This window comes from Gobio gobio, assembly GCF_949357685.1.
Source record: "Gobio gobio genome assembly, chromosome: 3".
Classification (NCBI taxonomy): domain Eukaryota; kingdom Metazoa; phylum Chordata; class Actinopteri; order Cypriniformes; family Gobionidae; genus Gobio; species Gobio gobio.
This window is the reverse complement of record NC_137099.1, coordinates 56394963-56413096: the sequence shown is the minus strand read 5'-3', so window position 1 is coordinate 56413096 and position 18134 is coordinate 56394963. Positions and strand designations below refer to the sequence as shown.

The 18134-nt window shown below is 39.4% G+C and overlaps 2 protein-coding genes across 2 annotated transcripts; both read right to left on the bottom strand.

Annotated features, from left to right (window-relative positions):
• Nucleotides 1–3532: 3532 nt before the first annotated feature.
• ccsapa (centriole, cilia and spindle-associated protein a) lies at nucleotides 3533–12402 on the bottom strand. Its single transcript, XM_079811841.1, has 4 exons — nucleotides 11991–12402; nucleotides 7678–8067; nucleotides 7280–7584; nucleotides 3533–4968 (listed from the first exon to the last, which is right to left on the bottom strand). The coding sequence occupies exons 2-4, from the start codon at nucleotides 8039–8041 to the stop codon at nucleotides 4789–4791; spliced, it is 849 nt and encodes a 282-aa protein (XP_079667967.1). The 5' UTR covers nucleotides 8042–8067; nucleotides 11991–12402; the 3' UTR covers nucleotides 3533–4788.
• A 1185-nt stretch (nucleotides 12403–13587) lies between these two features.
• Nucleotides 13588–18113, bottom strand: acta1a (actin alpha 1, skeletal muscle a). Its single transcript, XM_079813622.1, has 7 exons — nucleotides 17781–18113; nucleotides 16992–17131; nucleotides 16557–16881; nucleotides 14951–15112; nucleotides 14666–14857; nucleotides 14397–14578; nucleotides 13588–14310 (listed from the first exon to the last, which is right to left on the bottom strand). Exons 2-7 carry the CDS (start codon nucleotides 17118–17120, stop codon nucleotides 14167–14169), a joined length of 1134 nt encoding a protein of 377 aa, XP_079669748.1. The 5' UTR covers nucleotides 17121–17131; nucleotides 17781–18113; the 3' UTR covers nucleotides 13588–14166.
• Nucleotides 18114–18134: the final 21 nt, after the last annotated feature.

Below are 18134 nucleotides of genomic sequence, written 5' to 3'. Positions count from 1 at the left end.
GTTAAAGGGTTAGTTCACCCCAAAATGACATTTCTGTTATTAGGCTACTCACCCTCATGTCGTTCCCAAACCCGCAAGACCTTTGTTCATCTTCAGAACACAAGTTAAGATATTTAACACTTTCAAGGCCCAGAAAGGAAGTAAAGACTCCAGTGGTTCAACCTTAATGTTATGAAGCGACGAGAATACTTTTTGTGCGCAAAAAAAAAAAAAACTTGTCGCTTCATAAAATTAAAGTTGAACCACTGGAGTCACATGGACTATTTTAACGATGTCTTTCCTCCCTTTCTGGACCTTGAAAGTGTTCATTAAATTGCTGTCTATGGAGGGGTCAGAGAGCTCTCAGACTTCATCAAAAAAATCTTCATTTGTGTTAAGATGAACGAAGGTCTTACGGGTTTGGAACGACATGAGGGATTAATGACAGAAGTTTCATTTTTGGGGGAACTATCCCTTTAAATGTGCTGACTTTTAGATAAGTGTAGATACTACTTAATGTACATTGCGGAGATATCTGTTTGACATTTGGAATATGTATTTTTTGTATGTTTGCTCATCTCCAATACGTGTCTAAGACATTTCTTGTCAGATGTTGAATAGACTAAGATGTCTATGAATGTATGTAAAACTACTCTTTTAAAGATGTTTATCAAATGTTTGTACACCACAGATGTTTTCAAAGCGTTTTCTTTGACAGACATCTTGGAGACGAACGTGTGCTATCTTCATAATCTGCACTCTATAAAGTTCCTCGTCCAGCGGTCAACAGAAGCCCGGGTTGGTGAAGATCAGTGTGGACAGGTGTGATATGAAAACAGCTGCTCTTCTGGTTAATGGTCCTCATCAGCGTCGCCCAGGATCTGCTGAGTAATGGCAGGAGATGAAGGAGGTGGGCAAGTGTAACACGAGTGTCTAAAGTTTCAAACCTCTGAGTGGTTAGAGCCTTTACCACAGACGACCCATGCAGCTTCTGACTGAAAAAAAACCAACAAAAGTTTGTTTAGACACAGTACACCAGTAAAACACAACTCTTATCTGGTGACGCATACATTCTAGCACATCTCCCAGTACACACACACACTCACGCAGCTGTCAGTGAGATTAGACTATTAGCAGGTGTCTATATATAGTGCCGCCGGTTAAACAGATCACAATGGCCCGTCAGCACTTCAGATCATGTTGTTTAACAGCCTGCATAAAACAAAGACACGCATTACATCATGACATGATTCAGACCTGTGAGCTGTCTGCTGTCTGTCAGCAGGTCCACACTAACCCTCAGCTGGTCTCTGAGGTGGCGAGAGGATTTGGTCTGTGCTGCGGATGCCTGACAGTTCATGGCATATGTGCAAGTCGCTGGATGGGTGAAGAAACTCTTATGAGAAAACCAGTTGAAGTGTTGACATGAACCACACACACACACACACACACAGCGAGGTCTAAAAGAGCGCACTGGAAATCTGTATTTAAAGGGTTAGTTCACCCAAAAATAAAAATTCTGTCATTAATTCCTCACCCTCATGTCGTTGGACACCCGTAAGACGTTCATCTTCAGAACACAAATGAAGATATTTTAGTTGAAATCCGATGGCTCAGAAAGGCCTTATTCATTTGTAATTTGCACTCACAAGACCCATAAAATGCACTAAAGACGTCGTTGCAAAGTCCATCTCACCACAGTGGGTCTACAATAACTTCACATTAAAGAGAATAAACACCAATCCAACTGAAAAAAAAAAACCCTGGTCAGTGAACGTCGTTCAACTTGTGTTGTAGGTTACATTTTGACAGACATTTCTTATGCACAAACTGACATTCCAGAATATTTCCATACATTTTTTCCACGTCGTTTTTTATTATTATTTTTTTTTTAATTGCGATCTACCAGCGGCATTTTTGATCATTTTCACAAAAGTTTCATGACCCCCACAATGTTTTAATTTATGAATATCTGAACGTGCAATATGCCAAAAGAAAGAAAAGTTTTTATTTTTTTATTCTAGTTTCATTATTTTATTTATCAACACTTGAATGTGGGTAAGTTTAAAACAAAAAAGTCCGGATTGGATTCAGAGCGATGATCAAAACACAGATGGACCAGATCGAGTCCAACATCACCCCAAAGCTTCACAGTCCTATAGCTCGTCCTGGGTCAACATTTCATTCAGTTATGTTAGGCAGTTTTGATTCATATGCTGTTTAATGTTGATGATTGCGTTATTTTACATATGAATCTGCTTACATATCGCTTGTCTCTGCTTCTTCTTCCCCTGTGTTTTGATCAGGAGATTCTGTACTCTTTCAGAGGATGTGTAATAGCGCCCCCTAGCATATAACAGTGAAAACATGGAAACATTTAAAGTCGGTCGAAACATTACTTTATAAAGTTTTAAATATGGATGTTTTTCTTACACAAACGCATCGATTCGCTTCAAAAGGCCTTTATTATCCCCGTGGAGCCGTGTGGAGCAGTTATATGATGGACAGATGCATTTTTTATGGACTTCAAAAACAGAGCAACAGTCACTGCCATTATAAAGCTTGGAAGAGCCTGGACTTTTTTAATATAACTCTGATTGTGTTCGTCTGAAAGAAGAATGTCATATACACCTAGGATGACTTGAGGGTGAGTAAATCATGGGCTAATTTTCATTTTTGGGTGAACTATCCCTTTAAAACTCCTTTCCTGTCACTGTCCCGCTGGCGGGACGCATGGCAAGCTTTTTTTGATCGCATTTTTTGTATCATATATTTTAGTAATTATCATAAATTAGGTATCATTCGAAAGTTTGCAAACTCAAAATTCATCCTGTGAAAACTGTTTTGAAATCGGACGTTGCTTTACCATGGAAACGGTACTCTAAATTCTTCTAGCGGGCTCCTCCCCTAGTGGGCGGTGTCATAATTATATGATATCATAATTATATATATCATAATGGTTTCATAATACAACATTTATTTGAACTACTTTAGAATCAAAATCTTTTCTAAACTTGACAAAACACATATCGTCGGAAAGGTCTCAAGGTTCCATATTTGGTGACTGTTTTGTGATAGAAGTGATATTTGGACAGAAATTTATTAATTTGTTCCTAGAAAATATATTTTAAAAAAATCAATGGGAACTTCAATTTTTGCGATATTAACTTCAAATTTGGAACACAACTTGGTAAGACATATGGCTTTGATTTTATAGTAATTTTAGAGTCAATTTTTTTTTGTAAAATATATATTTTATATATTAAAAAAATATTTTCAATTTACAGTAAATTTAAACTTCCATAACTTTTTCATACTTTAATCTTTTGAATTGCTTTTACTTAAGCAATAATCATCAATAATCTGTCTTCTCTAAAACAAGGCAAAATTAGGTCTATATTCCAAAGTATTCTTGAAATACAGCCATTTAAGTTAGTGCATTTTCACATCTATTCTCATAAAAGGGGTTAAAATTTCATCAGTGAAAGAGTTGATGTAAAAATCTAGTTAAAAATAATGATTTGTAACATTTAATTACCACTTAACACATTTTGACTCGTATTGTGTGGTTTATGAACAGAATATCAGGGGGACATGATGTTTACTCAAACATAGTTTATTCACTGCAATGCATTATTAGGAGTTTTTCTGTTCGGCAAATGAAAATATGTTCTCATGTATACAAATACAGTGGTCAAAATGTAAACATTGCTGAAGAAAATCAACAGGTCAGCATATTTTATATACTTCATTCAAGAACGTCATTGAGATTAGCCTTAAACAGAATGATGAAATCACAAGCAAGTGAATAACTTAATAAATAAATAAGTCCGGATAACAGGCAAATTATGAAGATCAAGAGCAGAGCAAACATCTCCCGACAAACCATGAAGTTTCAAGTAAAGCGTCACGGCTCATTCAAAGTGTCTATGACATGACCAGAGCATTTTAAATATCACAGAGAAGCTAAATATATACATGTGAGCAACTGTGTTTCATAGCAAATCTGTGCTCAAAAAATCGAATAATGATAATGTGCCCAGTTGAAATGATCACATTCACAAGAATCAAAAGGTGGCCTTCAACTAGCCCTCAATTATTTTTTCATCCAAAAATATTAATTACTTGACATCTTTGTGCAAAAAGTGGATTAAAAGGATTGGTGAGGATACACTTCTCGTACACAGTAGCACAGCACTGCACTTCTAACACGGCCTCTCAAACACCAAACCACTGGCCATGTGATCGAAAACAAACCAAACATCAGTCAATCACATTCAAAAGAACTACATTTTACAGCGGACATGTTAATGACAGGCAGGCTGGAGCGTCTAGAATAACATTCCGGAAAGAATAGCATAAGCAATCATCTCACAATCATCTGAGTCATAAACAGATATTGAATGTTTGGTCCACTCAAATTATTTTTTGCTCATTAAATCCCTGCAGCCCATGGACAGAAGATCTGAAACCTTTTAATAACCACCATCAAACACTAAAGTGGGAATAAAATCACAATCAAATGCCAACACATAGTGATTAGAAACAAGATATTGAAAATATTAATATCAAATGTGTAGTAGTTAAATGTTTGGTCCTTATGTGCGCTCATGAGAAAGTGATTGTAGCCAGCATTAAAAATATTAATTTTTATATTTAACGAATAATTTCATTTTTGTTCTCATATGGGCAGCGGAATGCATGTGAGCTCTTCCTCAGTTGTGTAATGTCCTGTAGTGCTGGTTTGGGATCTGTTTCCTGCGGCCTCGTGTCTTAATCCACCGACACGAACTGACCCTGGATCAGCCTCTACCTCAGTCGAGCAGAGAAGCAGCGCATGTACTCCGTCGTCCAGCGCTCGTCCGCCACGCTCAGAGCTGATCTCCGGGCCTTCTCCAGGTCAGCTGACCTCGCCCTCCGGTGGTCTGATGCTCGCCCGCCTTTTTTAGGCTCTCTTCGTGTCTGGACGCCCACGTCGGCCTGATGAATCTGAAAATGAAATCGGGTTCATTCTGATTCTCGACTCATTTGCAGTTTTCTACACTGATGAAATGCAGCGCTGTTTAACCCACTGAACTTTTGTATAGCAGAGAAGGTCATCTCGCTGTAGCTTCAGGATATCACTGCTCTACGCTGAATAATTCACCGCTTCCACACGCAGGGTCAGGTGTCACATGTGCTTCATTCCACTGATTAGCACACGGATGTTTAGCCACTTCGAAATGTCCCTCTTTGTATGTATAATTTATTCAAATCAGGTAAAAACACACTCATTTTCACTAATAATGGCAACCCATACAAAACAAAAGTTGGCCAAAATACAGTATATGCTGTAAACAGAGCCGCTTTTCAAAATATAAATACATTGGATGTATACATATATGGCCAAAAATGTGAGGAATGTAACAAAATTATGAAAATACACATTAAACACTAATATTAGTATATATATATATACACATACACAGGGCTTGACATTAAGCCTAAATCTGTGACTCACTTGTCCAAGTAAAAAAAAAAAAAGGAACTTTTTAACAAATTTTTGTGTTGTAAATATAATTTATTCGGAAGCAATATTCTCACCAGTGTTCAATCAGCTTTGATATATTTAAAACTGCATATTTGTGATATTTTTACCTTTTATAAAGAGCATTTTTTCCATAATCTTATTAAATATAGGCTATGCATCAGCTTTCATTTTATATTCTTAAATTTGATCTTTAAATTAAATTAGAAGAAGACACTATAGGGCTGTTACCAATCAAATTAATTAATTTACACTAAAAAAAAAAAAATACAACTGCATTAAATAATGTAATGAGATTGTTTTAAATATGTTTGAATAGGCACATTGTAAAACAATTCAGGTCTTCAATTGAATATTTTCTAGTGACTGATCACATCTAAATTTTTTAGTTGGCCAAATTGTATTTCTGTGAATTAAATTGCATCAATTCACAGAAATTCAATTTGGCCAACTGAAAAATTTAGATGTGATCAGTCACTAGAACATTTTCACACTTTTTTTTACAGTGCAAATAAGAAATGTTGGAAAGATGAAACCAAACCGCCAGTAGGTGGCGGCAGCTGGCCGTCTTAATGAGTGAGTCATTGAGTCATTCATTCAAACGATTCATTCAAACGGCTGATTCATTCAAGAATGAGGGAGTCGTTTACGAGTAGGTCATTGAATCTTTGACTCAACCGATTCATTCAAAACGCTGAATCATTCAGTAACACACCCTTGCTGTGAGATGCGTTATGGTTCTGCTGTGATCTTTGTTTGGAACTATTTCCGCTATTGAAATAGAACAAAAACAGTCCATATTGCATCTAAAATGTAAGTGACTTAATGTTAATTAATTGTTTATGGAACTGTCATATGAAATCAGTGTCATTTTCAGTTGTGATGTTTTCAGGAAAACAGCACTCTTGCTCGTGTGATGTTGCTTAACTGTAGGCTATCATATGTTATAAATATAAAAACTACACAATTTGTCACTTTAACCGTGTATGTTAACTGAGTTTCTTTGTATGAGAGGCGCTCACTTGTTGTGACGTGTCAACAGCACAACATGTTACCGTCAGTTCATTATACATTATATTATTATCAACTATCGATCGCCAATTACACTAAATTAATGCATTCTTGCATTTTGGTGATTCCCTAGTTATTTTTTGTTATTGACGTTTTAATCAGGATACTTGTTCGCTCGGACAAGCGTTAGTGTTGAGCCATATATATATATATATATATATATATATATATATATATACAGTGTTGTTGAGCATTATTAAACATATTTAGAGATATATTAAAAATTATATAAATGGACATATGGCCACATATATCCATGTATGAGGAAATATATTGAAAAACATCAGAAATATAAATATATAGATAGAATTATTAGCATATTACCCACACACACACATTATTATTTGATCAAAAATACAGAATTTTTTTTAATATTGTGAAATATTATTACAATTTAAAATAAGTGTTTTCTATTTTAATAGACTTTAAAATGTAATTTATTCCTGTGATCAAAGATACATTTTCATCAGCTTTTTTCAACGCCTTTAGCGTCACATGATCTTTCAGAAATCATGATATTATGCTGATTTATAATAATTTTGTCGGAAACAGGTGTGCTGCATATCTAAAATCATGTTTGTCATATGGGTGAAGAAGATTCTCATGGCACATTTCTACATCTGAGATAATGATATGGGCTTAATATCAGGTGATCTATGATCAGATATGCCCCAGAAAGCTGCGGTCACCAGCAGGCCTCACCTCTCCAGCGGACACAGACGCTCTGATATTTGGTGTTCTTCTGTCCCTGGTCTCAATGTGCCTTTCTGCCCAGTCACAGCGCATATAAGACCGTCTGTTGTCGCGGTTGGACGTCCGCTCCTTGGTGTTGACCGGTGGTTGGCTCTTGGCCCGGGATGGTTTTCTTGGTATGGATATGTGTGATTCGTCACTATCCAGCTCCTTATTAGGATAGCAAGGCTCTGAACGGGGCGCCCGGTGTCTCTGACGCCGCTTTGGATTCGAAGCTGATGGTCCGTTTGTGGTCCCACCGTTCCGACCATTTTCTGTGATAAAAGCAAAATGAATCATTTGATACGGTTACCAAATCAGGTGACAAAATGCAGCTCAAGCGATCACACAAGAAGACATTGACCTACCCAAAGGAGCTGAGCTTTCCAAGGTTGCACTGGTGTCCGTGTGGACTTCTCCATTCACCTGCGGCTTCCAGGAGTTATGAACCTCTGCGGTCTCGTTCTTGGACTCCGAGGAGGATATGTAGTGTTTGCCGTTTGAGACGTTCCCCTCTTGCAGTTTGGGACTGGACGTTCCGCTCGAGTCGGACCCGCTGTCCCATCCGTTCTCGAATAACGGTCGGTGTGTCTGCTCCATCAGCCTCCGCGTCAGTCTGTACTTCACAGAGTCCTCGTAACTTTTCGAGAAAGTCTCCCACTTGGGATCTCTGTACTTCTTCATGTACTCCGTCCGGACCTTCTTGGACATGATGTTGTTATTGGTAGACATTTCGCCCTGTTGATATAGTCAGTCCCCTAAGGAATGAACATTATAATGTAAATGGGAAGCGGCAGTCTTTTCAATGCACACTCGCATACTTGACCCTTTTCACATTTCCTGGTTTCTCAGAAGTGCTAGCAAAGTCCCTTTCACTCGGCGGCCATCTTTGAAACGCCTCTCGGGCATGCAAGTGCAGCTCCATCTCTTTGAATGGGAAAACATCAAATTCTCCAAAACTGTTCGCCAAGCTTACGATTAAATTTCATATTTGAAATCATCAATGAAATCCGACAACAACTTCATAAATTTGTTTTCTAAACGCTTGAATCATGATAAAAAACCTGGACAAAGCTAATGCACATGCACAGTCCTAAATGCGTTTCTCAGGACACTTTCTATAGCAACCGGAGCTTTTAACAGCGGCCGCAGAGACATGATGACTTTACTAATCAACGATTGGCTCTTTCATTTAGAAGGCGGGGCTTATTCGCCATATTGGCCGTTTGCACTTTCTCCCATTCATAAGCAATCGGAGTGCACCGTCTTCCTATAGATAAAGCCTTTGGCGCAGGTCGTCAGTAGTTTGGTAACTTCTATAGCGGTGAATACGAGAATACATGAACCCTCTGGTGCTCTTCGTTTAGGGGTTGCATTGGTTGTCTTCGCGGTCATAAGTGACCGGACACCTAAAAATTCAACTTCCTCCACCCCAGTAAAAACAATGCAATTTCAATAATATTTATACTTTTTAATTTTGTATTTTGAGATGATTTGATGGTATTTTTGTATATTTATGCAATAATTATGGTCTATTTTTGCCATTGAAAATTATACACATTTATTTATTTATTTTTATTTTTTATTATTGCAGTATTTCAGGTTAAAATAGAGACTAGTAGCCAGACCCACATCAAGATGTTTGGTCTGGGAACTCACCATTGGCAGGGCTCAATCCGAGGGGCGGGACAAACGGTTGTCTGTCAAATTCCCTCTGCATGCAATTTGATAGCGCCACAACCAACCGAGGCGGAGCTAATGTTAGTTGACAGATTAAACTCTGAATACATCTTCCTTTCTTACGAATGACTTCAGTGCCGTTCTTTGTTCTTTCCTCAAAGAAAAGCTTAACTCCAAGTCTTCCAGAGTAGCGGCCGAAACCGATTTGAAAGACGCTGGTCGTCAGCTTCTTTGTTTACCTGTAGCACGCAGAATCTCCGCAACTCCGCTCCGTCATTATGTTAAGCCCGCCCACCGACTCTACACACGCTGTGATTGGCCTGACCAAAGTTTGGTTTTTCCAGCTCTGAGGTCTACCGAGAGTTGCTAGACTACACTCACGGCAAAATAAATGTTCTGCCGCTAGGGTGCGTCTAGATTTAATAATAATATATTTTTTGAAGGCAGATTAGCGCCCTCTTTTGGAATTATTTAAGAAATCATGCAACCATGGGTGTAATAACTAGAGGTCTCTATGGAGAGGCTTGAGAATTCCCTAGTTCTCTTTTGAACACATTTAAAGATTGTTTGTTGTTGTTGATGGATTTGAATATATATTTAAAAAATATCAAAGACTATTTATTATAAAGTTTTAGATATTTTTTTTTTGTTAGAAATATAGATTTTTTTTCTGTGAATCTGTGTTTTTGCAGATTTCCCATTCATTTCCTATGGTGGTCATTTTTGACCGAAGAGCACAAGTGGGAGTATTTTTTTTACGACCACTTAGCATGCTCAAATCATGCCCTCAATGTTTTTGTGTGTTTACATACCTAATGCTAGAAAAGTCACCACGTTTGATATCATTCTGATGAAGCTGTGATTTTTAAGAATTCAAAATGTGGTTCATAGGTTCAGTTTTTCATAGGTGTGTGTGTGTGTGTGTGTGTGTGTGTGTATAAGTGTGTGTGTGTGTACACTCTTGATGTTTTAGAGTGTCACCCCTTTACTGCTGTGTACTTTTTTTCAGCATCTTGGCTGATTTATAGATTGTACATACAAATATTCAGAGAATTTTTTTTGTTTTTGCCGATTTCCCATTAATTTCCTATGATCGGTCATTTATGACCGAAGACAATGAACGCTACTTTTTTTTTTTCACGACCAATTAGCATGCTCAAATCATGACCCCAATTTTGTTGTGTGTTTACATACCTAATGCTAGAAAAGTCACCATTCCGATGAATCAGTGATTTTTAAAATTTCAAAACAGAAAATTTTCCAACCTAATTTTTTTCTGACCAAAGAGCACCAGAGGGTTAAATATATATATTTTTTGTGTTCCAATTTGCCCAAATAGCAAAGAATAAAAACTCCACAAAAAAAAAAGTTTTCACAACTTTCAAAAAGAGGACAAAATAGAGGGAGATTGATAACGGCAGTCAGAAGAGAGAAATATATCAATTTTACCATCACTCCCACAGCCGCTGCACTTTCTCCAATTCATAAGCAATTCACCCTTCGCAGGGAGTTTGATTGACAGGCGATCTGACCAATCATAAGCCGCCATGCGCCAAATCCGCCATTTTTGTCCGACAAAGCAGTCAAGAGTTTGTAGATTATGTCGGTGGACTTGAACTTGAAAAACGGTGTGTACTGACTTCATTCCGCGGTTGAAACGGCATTCCTTCTGAAGTTCATTCATGTTTATTTGATACTATACATTTAAGGAGCAGCTTTAACTGAGGCAATTAAAGAGCATTTAAGAGCCACAAAACGGTATGTATTGTATGCATTTCTTTAAAAAAATGACAACATTTTTGTTTCATAGAGTTTGTTTCATATTAAAAGTAACCTGATCTGTCTGGTCTGTCAGTGCGTTGTCAGTATCCTCTTGGCTCTGCGATGTGTTTTCCGAACAAAGCAACAGTAACTGAAGGGGGCGGGTGTTTGCGAACGGTCAATTGGAGTGCACCGTCTACTTATATATATAATGTTTTTGGCACAAGTCGTCAGTAGTTTGGTAAACTTCTATAGCGTTGAATACGAGAATACATTATATATATATATATATATTCTCTGGATTTAAACATTATTGGAAACATTTGGGATAATGTAAGTACACAAGGATACATTGATCCAAAAAATCTTACATATTGTGCCTTTAACTATTTTTTGTAATTTGATGCAAAGGTAATTTAATACAAAGTCTAGTTTTACAAATGTACATACATTTAAAAGATAAATGAAAATATAAAAAACTTCGCAGGATTTACGATGCTGATGATGACCGTTAAAACGCGTCATCGAAGTGTGTGAAAAGAGTCCCTCACGTCATCATCAGTTCTTCGTAGTATAAAGTGTGGTTTAGGATGATTTTGGTATTGAAACTGCCTTACCGTGCACGGAGGAGTGTATTTTGGTTACAATAAAGTGTCACACCATAGTAATAACCTTGTTACACCATAGTAATAACATACAAACAAACCCTAATCCTACGTCTAACCCTATAGTAGCCTAAGTACATGTTGTTAATTCATATTACTCAGTATTTAAATATATAATTACACTGTAACAATGTCACCTTAAAATAAAGTGTAACCGTGTATTTTGTTATTCCAGTGCTTTGGCCGAGTACTCAGTGCCCCACATTATTTATTTATATTCTTTACATAATACATAAGCCGATGTCACATCCCATCTTTCTAAAAGGGACATTTCTTGTGACGTTTTTACTAACTTACACGTCTATCGTACGATTTCGTACGACAATGCTCTGACATGTTCAAGTATTCATAATCATAATATATGATAAAAACACACTGCATTAAGAAGAATGCCATTTTTTATATATTAATATTTTATTAAGGAATTGGTCAAACCATTGAAATACCAATCGCTAATGTATTAATGAAGTAAATCCGTCTGGTTTCGCTGGCATCGCACTGTGTTTACAGGTCTGTCTTCACCTGTGTGTGTAGGTAAACATTGACTCGGATAAATGTAAGCGCTTTAAACTCACCCCCTCCTTTCGTTTCCGTTCCTCAGGCTTTAACGTCGGATGAAGACGTACATTTTTTTATTCTAACATCCTTACGAATTGCAAACACATCTGTCCATCATTGTTGAGCGCCTGCTGCGTAGTAGAAAAACAACCCTCACTGATATTACAGCTTTGGTGATTTACAGTGCGCATGCGCACACCGTCGTACTTGGACTGCCTGAGGACTTGATGCGCCAGTACGCACGCACAATCCAATCCAACCTTTAAATTGATCCTAATTTGATTATAATCACCTACTTTGTTCCAGTGGGTGTAGGAAGTCAATTATTTGTGGACTTAGTTTGTCATTTTCGCAATATTTCATGTTATGGGAAAGGGCTCTATTGGAGAATATCAATAATACGCCATTCCTCTCATAACTAGCGATGACAGTTCTCAGCGCATGCGCAGGAGACTTCTGTCTGTCAGAGGAAAAGATTTCACCTCATGTTTGGATGTACAATATTTTTCTTCTGCTGTTGAATTGTAACTCGTATTGATATCTATGCTGTTGGTGACTGACAAACTTAGTTTGTAATTGGATGGTATCAGGGTAATACCATGGTACTTTGTCTTAAAAACATTTTTCTTTACAGCTAAAAGTAGCAGTACCAAATATAGGCAATTATTCAGTAATATGTGACCCTTGACCACAAAACCATTCATAAGGGTCATTTTTTTTTAAATTGAGATTTATACATCATATAAAAGCTGAATGTATCGTTTGTTAGGGCAATATTTGTTCGAGATACAACAGTTTGATTGAAAATCTGGAATCTGAGGGTGCAAAAAAATCTAAATATTAGGAAAATCGCCTTTAAAGTTGTCCAAATGAAGTCCTTAGCGATGCATATTACTACTAATAATACATTTTTGATATATTTATGGTAGGAAATTTACAAAATATCTTCATGGAACATGATCTTTACTTAATATCCTAATGATTTTTGGCATAAAAGAAATATCGATAATTTTGACCCATACAATGTATTGTTGGCTATTGCCACAAGTATATCCATGCGACTTATGACTGGTTTTGTGCTCCAGGGTCACATATATTCAGTATTAAATCAGTGCTATTACTCATTTTAGGTTTATAAGTAATCAACCTAATAAGGTGTTATGATGTACACTAAAAGCTAATAAAGATTATGATTCCTTCACGGAGTATAAACTATTAGACTGTCAGTGCTACTGTATGTAATGCTCAACTGTCCCATAAACATCCATCCTCCATTAGAGCCCATTAAAACCACCCGGATTGTTTATAGTTGTCAGATTACAGACATAACAAGACTTCTCGCTGTGTTATTCATCTGTAAACCGTCTGAGAGGTTGGGTAAATGTTGTTTAGTCTGTCTCAGTGTAAATCTTATAAGAGTACTGACATATTCATTTTACAAAATATCTTCATGGAACATGATCTTTACTTAATATCTTAATGATTTTTGGCATAAAAGAAATATCGATAATTTTGACCCATACAATGTATTGTTGGCTATTGCCACAAGTATATCCATGCGACTTATGACTGGTTTTGTGCTCCAGGGTCACAAATATTCAGTATTAAATCAGTGCGATTACTCATTTTAGGTTTATAAGTAATCACCCTAATAAGGTATTATGATGTACACAAAAAGCTAATAAAGATTATGATTCCTTCACGGAGTGAAGATTACAGACATAACAAGACTTCTCGCTGTGTTATTCATCTGTAAACCGTCTGAGAGGTTGGGTAAATGTTGTTTAGTCTGTCTCAGTGTAAATCTTATAAGAGTAATGACATATTCATTGACGAGTACCATGTTTAAAAACAGATTTTCAGTTTTATTTGAGTTGGTCGTCAACTGGACCGGGCGCACAGTGAAACGCAAGGCACTAGGATCTAAGGGAGAGAGTAATCCTTCCATTTCAGACAGCATTCGCCAAAATACCAAGCCATGGACGTCAGTAATAAATACATTTGTGTGCAATAAGAGCGCTTGGTATTTTTCTCTCCCTTGGCGTTAGTGTCCTTTTTCTCAGTTTATGCTTCAACTGCTCCTACGGCATCATCGCATAAATAACGGCTGTAGAAAAATTGTCCACAGGAGCAATGCACCGTCGCTCGGTTCCTGAGCAGGAAGCAATGACACAGGCGCTTTGAGCCAGGCGCTTAGAAGCACTTGCGGTGGACGATGCTGGGACCGGCCTCATCGTATTCCTGCTTGGTGATCCACATCTGCTGGAAGGTGGACAGGGAGGCCAGGATGGAACCGCCGATCCAGACGGAGTACTTGCGCTCAGGGGGAGCAATGATCTACAGAGGAGGAGGAGATCGATTATTACCCTTTCCTTGCCTCATTGTGCACTTATCAACACATTTTATTCCAAAGGAAAACGTACCTTGATCTTCATTGTGCTGGGAGCCAGGGCTGTGATCTCCTTCTGCATGCGGTCAGCAATACCAGGGTACATTGTGGTACCACCAGACAGGACGTTGTTGGCGTACAGGTCCTTCCTGATGTCAATGTCGCACTTCATGATGCTGTTGTAAGCGGTCTCATGAATGCCAGCAGACTCCATACCTGTGCAAGTGTTTTAACCAGAGCATATAAATGGTTGGAGCGCTAAAAGGTAAGACAGCTGATCCTTTCAGATGTTTTCAGACATACCAATGAAGGAAGGCTGGAACAGGGTCTCGGGGCAACGGAAACGCTCGTTACCGATGGTGATGACCTGACCGTCGGGCAGCTCGTAGCTCTTCTCGAGGGAGGAAGAGGAGGCAGCGGTGGCCATCTCATTCTCAAAGTCCAGGGCCACATAGCACAGCTTCTCCTTGATGTCACGGACAATCTCACGCTCGGCTGTGGTGAACGACAAATCAAAAGTAGTTCATATGGTGTGTTTCACACATGCTAACTACATATGCCAGTAATAATAAGTGACAAGGTACACACCGGTTGTGACGAAAGAGTATCCGCGCTCAGTCAGGATCTTCATCAGGTAGTCTGTCAGATCGCGACCAGCCAAGTCCAAACGCATGATGGCGTGGGGAAGAGCGTAACCCTCATAGACGGGCACATTGTGGGTCACACCATCACCAGAGTCCAGCACAATACCTAATAACAGCCGGAAACAAGAAATCCGTCAGCCAGAGCTAACAGTAAACGTGTTTGAATGAGTGGCTAATACAGAATTAAAGTGCCCCTATTATGGTTTTTCGAATATTCCCTTTCATGCAGTGTGTAGTCGAAAGTGCACGATAAATAAAGTTATTGCCTCCCAAAAGAAAGAACTGACTCTGACCCGCCTAAATGACTGCGTGACGGGTCTACGCCACTGGATAAGATATTTGTATAATGCCCACCGATGTTGACCCGCCCACAAACACGTCTTACTGACGACTGCTTCTCAAATCTCTGAGTTCAATGCGGGATTCGCAAAACGCGTGCTCTTGAAAGATGGGTCAGAAGCAGCCGTGGGCTAGCCTGACGTCGTCACACTCAGATTCTAGTCCGAGTATGAGTCTGATCTGCTCCATTGGGATGTGATTATGGGGCGTTTTTCAATTGAACCAGTAGAGGAAATGCCTCTGCACTCAATTGGATAGACCTACAACCAATCAGAGCGACGGAGCGACGCATAGTTGTCAACAGAACTCAACTGCACGCACGCTGGAAGAAGTAGAAGAAGAAGACGAGTGTAAAGGTGAATGCATACGAACAAGTTCAACCAAACGCTCTTTGGTGACGTGATGATGATGTTACTGTTGATCATCTGTCTTGATTGGTCCGAACAGCTCTGGTTCGAGCATAGTTGCTCCACAACAGATCAAGTTGTTGACCGAACTTCCCGACCTCAAATGTTGTGGGTGGGGCTAAGTTCGCCAGGCTAGCCGTGTGCCACTATTACCTAAAACTGTGTCTATTGAAGCAGATTGACTGTTGTTCTTACTACTTTGAAGTAAAGATGAAGGATGGAGCAAGATTTGTCTTACAAACGTTTATATCACGTTAGTGCTGGGTTAACGTATGCGCTGTTATTGATATAGTTCCCGCATGTGCACCGCAATAAATCGGAAATATCTCATAATGTGCCTCAAACTGAGTAGCGTATCACTGAAAAACGTCCTGCTCAATTCGTCCTTGCGATGGAGTTTTGGGTTGAATAACTAGTACTTCCAATGTTTCGTCATCGGACTTGCGCTCGGATTGATGTTGTACAATCGACGCCATCGTTACTGTCTTTACAATGTGTACAATCGCTGAGCTTTAGGAAGCCAACGGATGGAGCTGGAGTTTATAGGCTTTTAGCTTTTAAAACCCGCTGTATGCGGTTGACCAATCACAACAGACTGGGCCGTCTAGCCAATCAGAGCACAGTAGCTTGAGGAAAGGCAGGATTTAGAGAGACTGAATCATCCGTCGGGTCATTTGAGAATCATTGACTTGGTTTTTTTCATGTGAACCTGTTGTAGGAGACGTCCAAAACAACATTAGAAGCCTTTGAAATAGCATAATGGGGCACTTTAAAAAGCCGTCAAATGCCCTTTGGTTGTCTTACCGGTGGTACGGCCAGAAGCGTACAGGGACAGGACGGCCTGGATGGCCACATACATGGCAGGGACGTTGAAGGTCTCAAACATGATCTGGGTCATCTTCTCACGGTTAGCCTTGGGGTTCAGAGGGGCCTCAGTGAGCAGGGTTGGGTGCTCCTCAGGGGCCACGCGGAGCTCGTTGTAGAAGGTGTGGTGCCAGATCTTCTCCATGTCGTCCCAGTTGGTGATGATGCCATGCTCGATTGGGTACTTAAGGGTCAGGATACCTCTCTTGCTCTGAGCTTCATCTCCAACGTAGGAGTCTTTCTGACCCATACCGACCATCACACCCTGGAGGGGAGCAAGAGTGACACGATCAGGAGAGCTCAAAGATAACCCACACAATCATTCCTCTTTCCCCTTTGTGTAGACCAACAACACAAACCCAGCTCTGTGTGTACCTGGTGACGTGGGCGGCCGACGATGGAAGGGAAGACAGCCCTGGGGGCGTCATCACCGGCAAAGCCAGCCTTGACCAGGCCGGAGCCATTGTCGCACACCAAAGCTGTAGTCTCCTCGTCGTCACACATCTTGATGGGTTCTAAGAATAGACGAAGTCAGTGAGAAAACAGAGAAGTTGAAGACGACACTACAAACTCAACATGGTAAGCAACTCCGTGAGAACCGACTGCATTATCCAAACCTCTAACAAATGTTCAGTTCACACTTAATAAGAAATCACATTAATATTGATCTTAAATATATGTATTCAGATACATAACATTTAAATATCTGAGGAATTCAAATTAACAGACATTTTGTTGTATTTAATTTGCACTAGTATCATCAAAATCAATGAACTGCATAACTAACAGTGAAAAAAAAGTAAATTTTAAAATACAACCAACTTAGATATTTAAGTGATTCGAACTTTAATTACATTAAACTGACTTAAGAAATTAGTTTAATCTTGTATAGCTTTTGATGAGTTAAAGCATTTGTTGTCATAAGGTACTCATTTTTACAGTGCACGTTACGGGTTAAAAATACCCGTTTAAAGAGTTTAATCTTAAAATACACAGTCAAAGCAAACTTTCCGTGATATCCCTGCAACAAATAAGTCTTGACTCCTCTTAAACAAAAGCAAATCCTTCCATTCACATGTTAAATTGTCCAGGTCTGAATCCTTGGAATAGTAGGTCCACTGCTCAAACGCACGGGTGCGCGTTCTCGTGTCAGCGCGCGCTTACCTGTGGCTGCTCAAGTCCTCAAGTCAAACCGAAGTGCTGATGGCTCCTGCTGCTACACACTGAGGCGCGCCACCTTATATACCCGTCCTCTGCTTTTCCAGCTCCTCGGACAACCATTAAGGAATGCCCATGCATTCGAATGGAATTCTTCCCGATCCTCGTCCATATTTGGGTGTCGCTGGGTCGAGCGGAGGGTCTCAGAGCCTGTGAGCGAGCTGCGCAACGCCGCGCCGCGCTCCGGGCGCACGGGACGGCCCATATATGGCGCTCTAGACCCCGAACCACACCGCGCAGGACCCTTGTAAGGGGCGAGTCCAGCGCCACCAAACGACTGGACACACAGAGGCCAGCACT

Excerpts from the sequence above, each read along its gene's own strand:
- acta1a (XM_079813622.1), bottom strand. The coding sequence starts at position 17,120 with ATGTGTGACGACGAGGAGACTACAGCTTTGGTGTGCGACAATGGCTCC. Across the intron at positions 14,858-14,950 it reads ATACTCTTTCGTCACAACCG|CCGAGCGTGAGATTGTCCGT; the intron begins GTGTGTACCTTG and ends CGTTCACCACAG. Across the intron at positions 14,579-14,665 it reads GTTCCAGCCTTCCTTCATTG|GTATGGAGTCTGCTGGCATT; the intron begins GTATGTCTGAAA and ends ACACTTGCACAG.
- ccsapa (XM_079811841.1), bottom strand. The coding sequence starts at position 8,041 with ATGTCTACCAATAACAACATCATGTCCAAGAAGGTCCGGACGGAGTAC. Across the intron at positions 7,585-7,677 it reads GGAAAGCTCAGCTCCTTTGG|AAAATGGTCGGAACGGTGGG; the intron begins GTAGGTCAATGT and ends CTTTTATCACAG. Across the intron at positions 4,969-7,279 it reads CGTCTGTGTCCGCTGGAGAG|ATTCATCAGGCCGACGTGGG; the intron begins GTGAGGCCTGCT and ends TTTCATTTTCAG.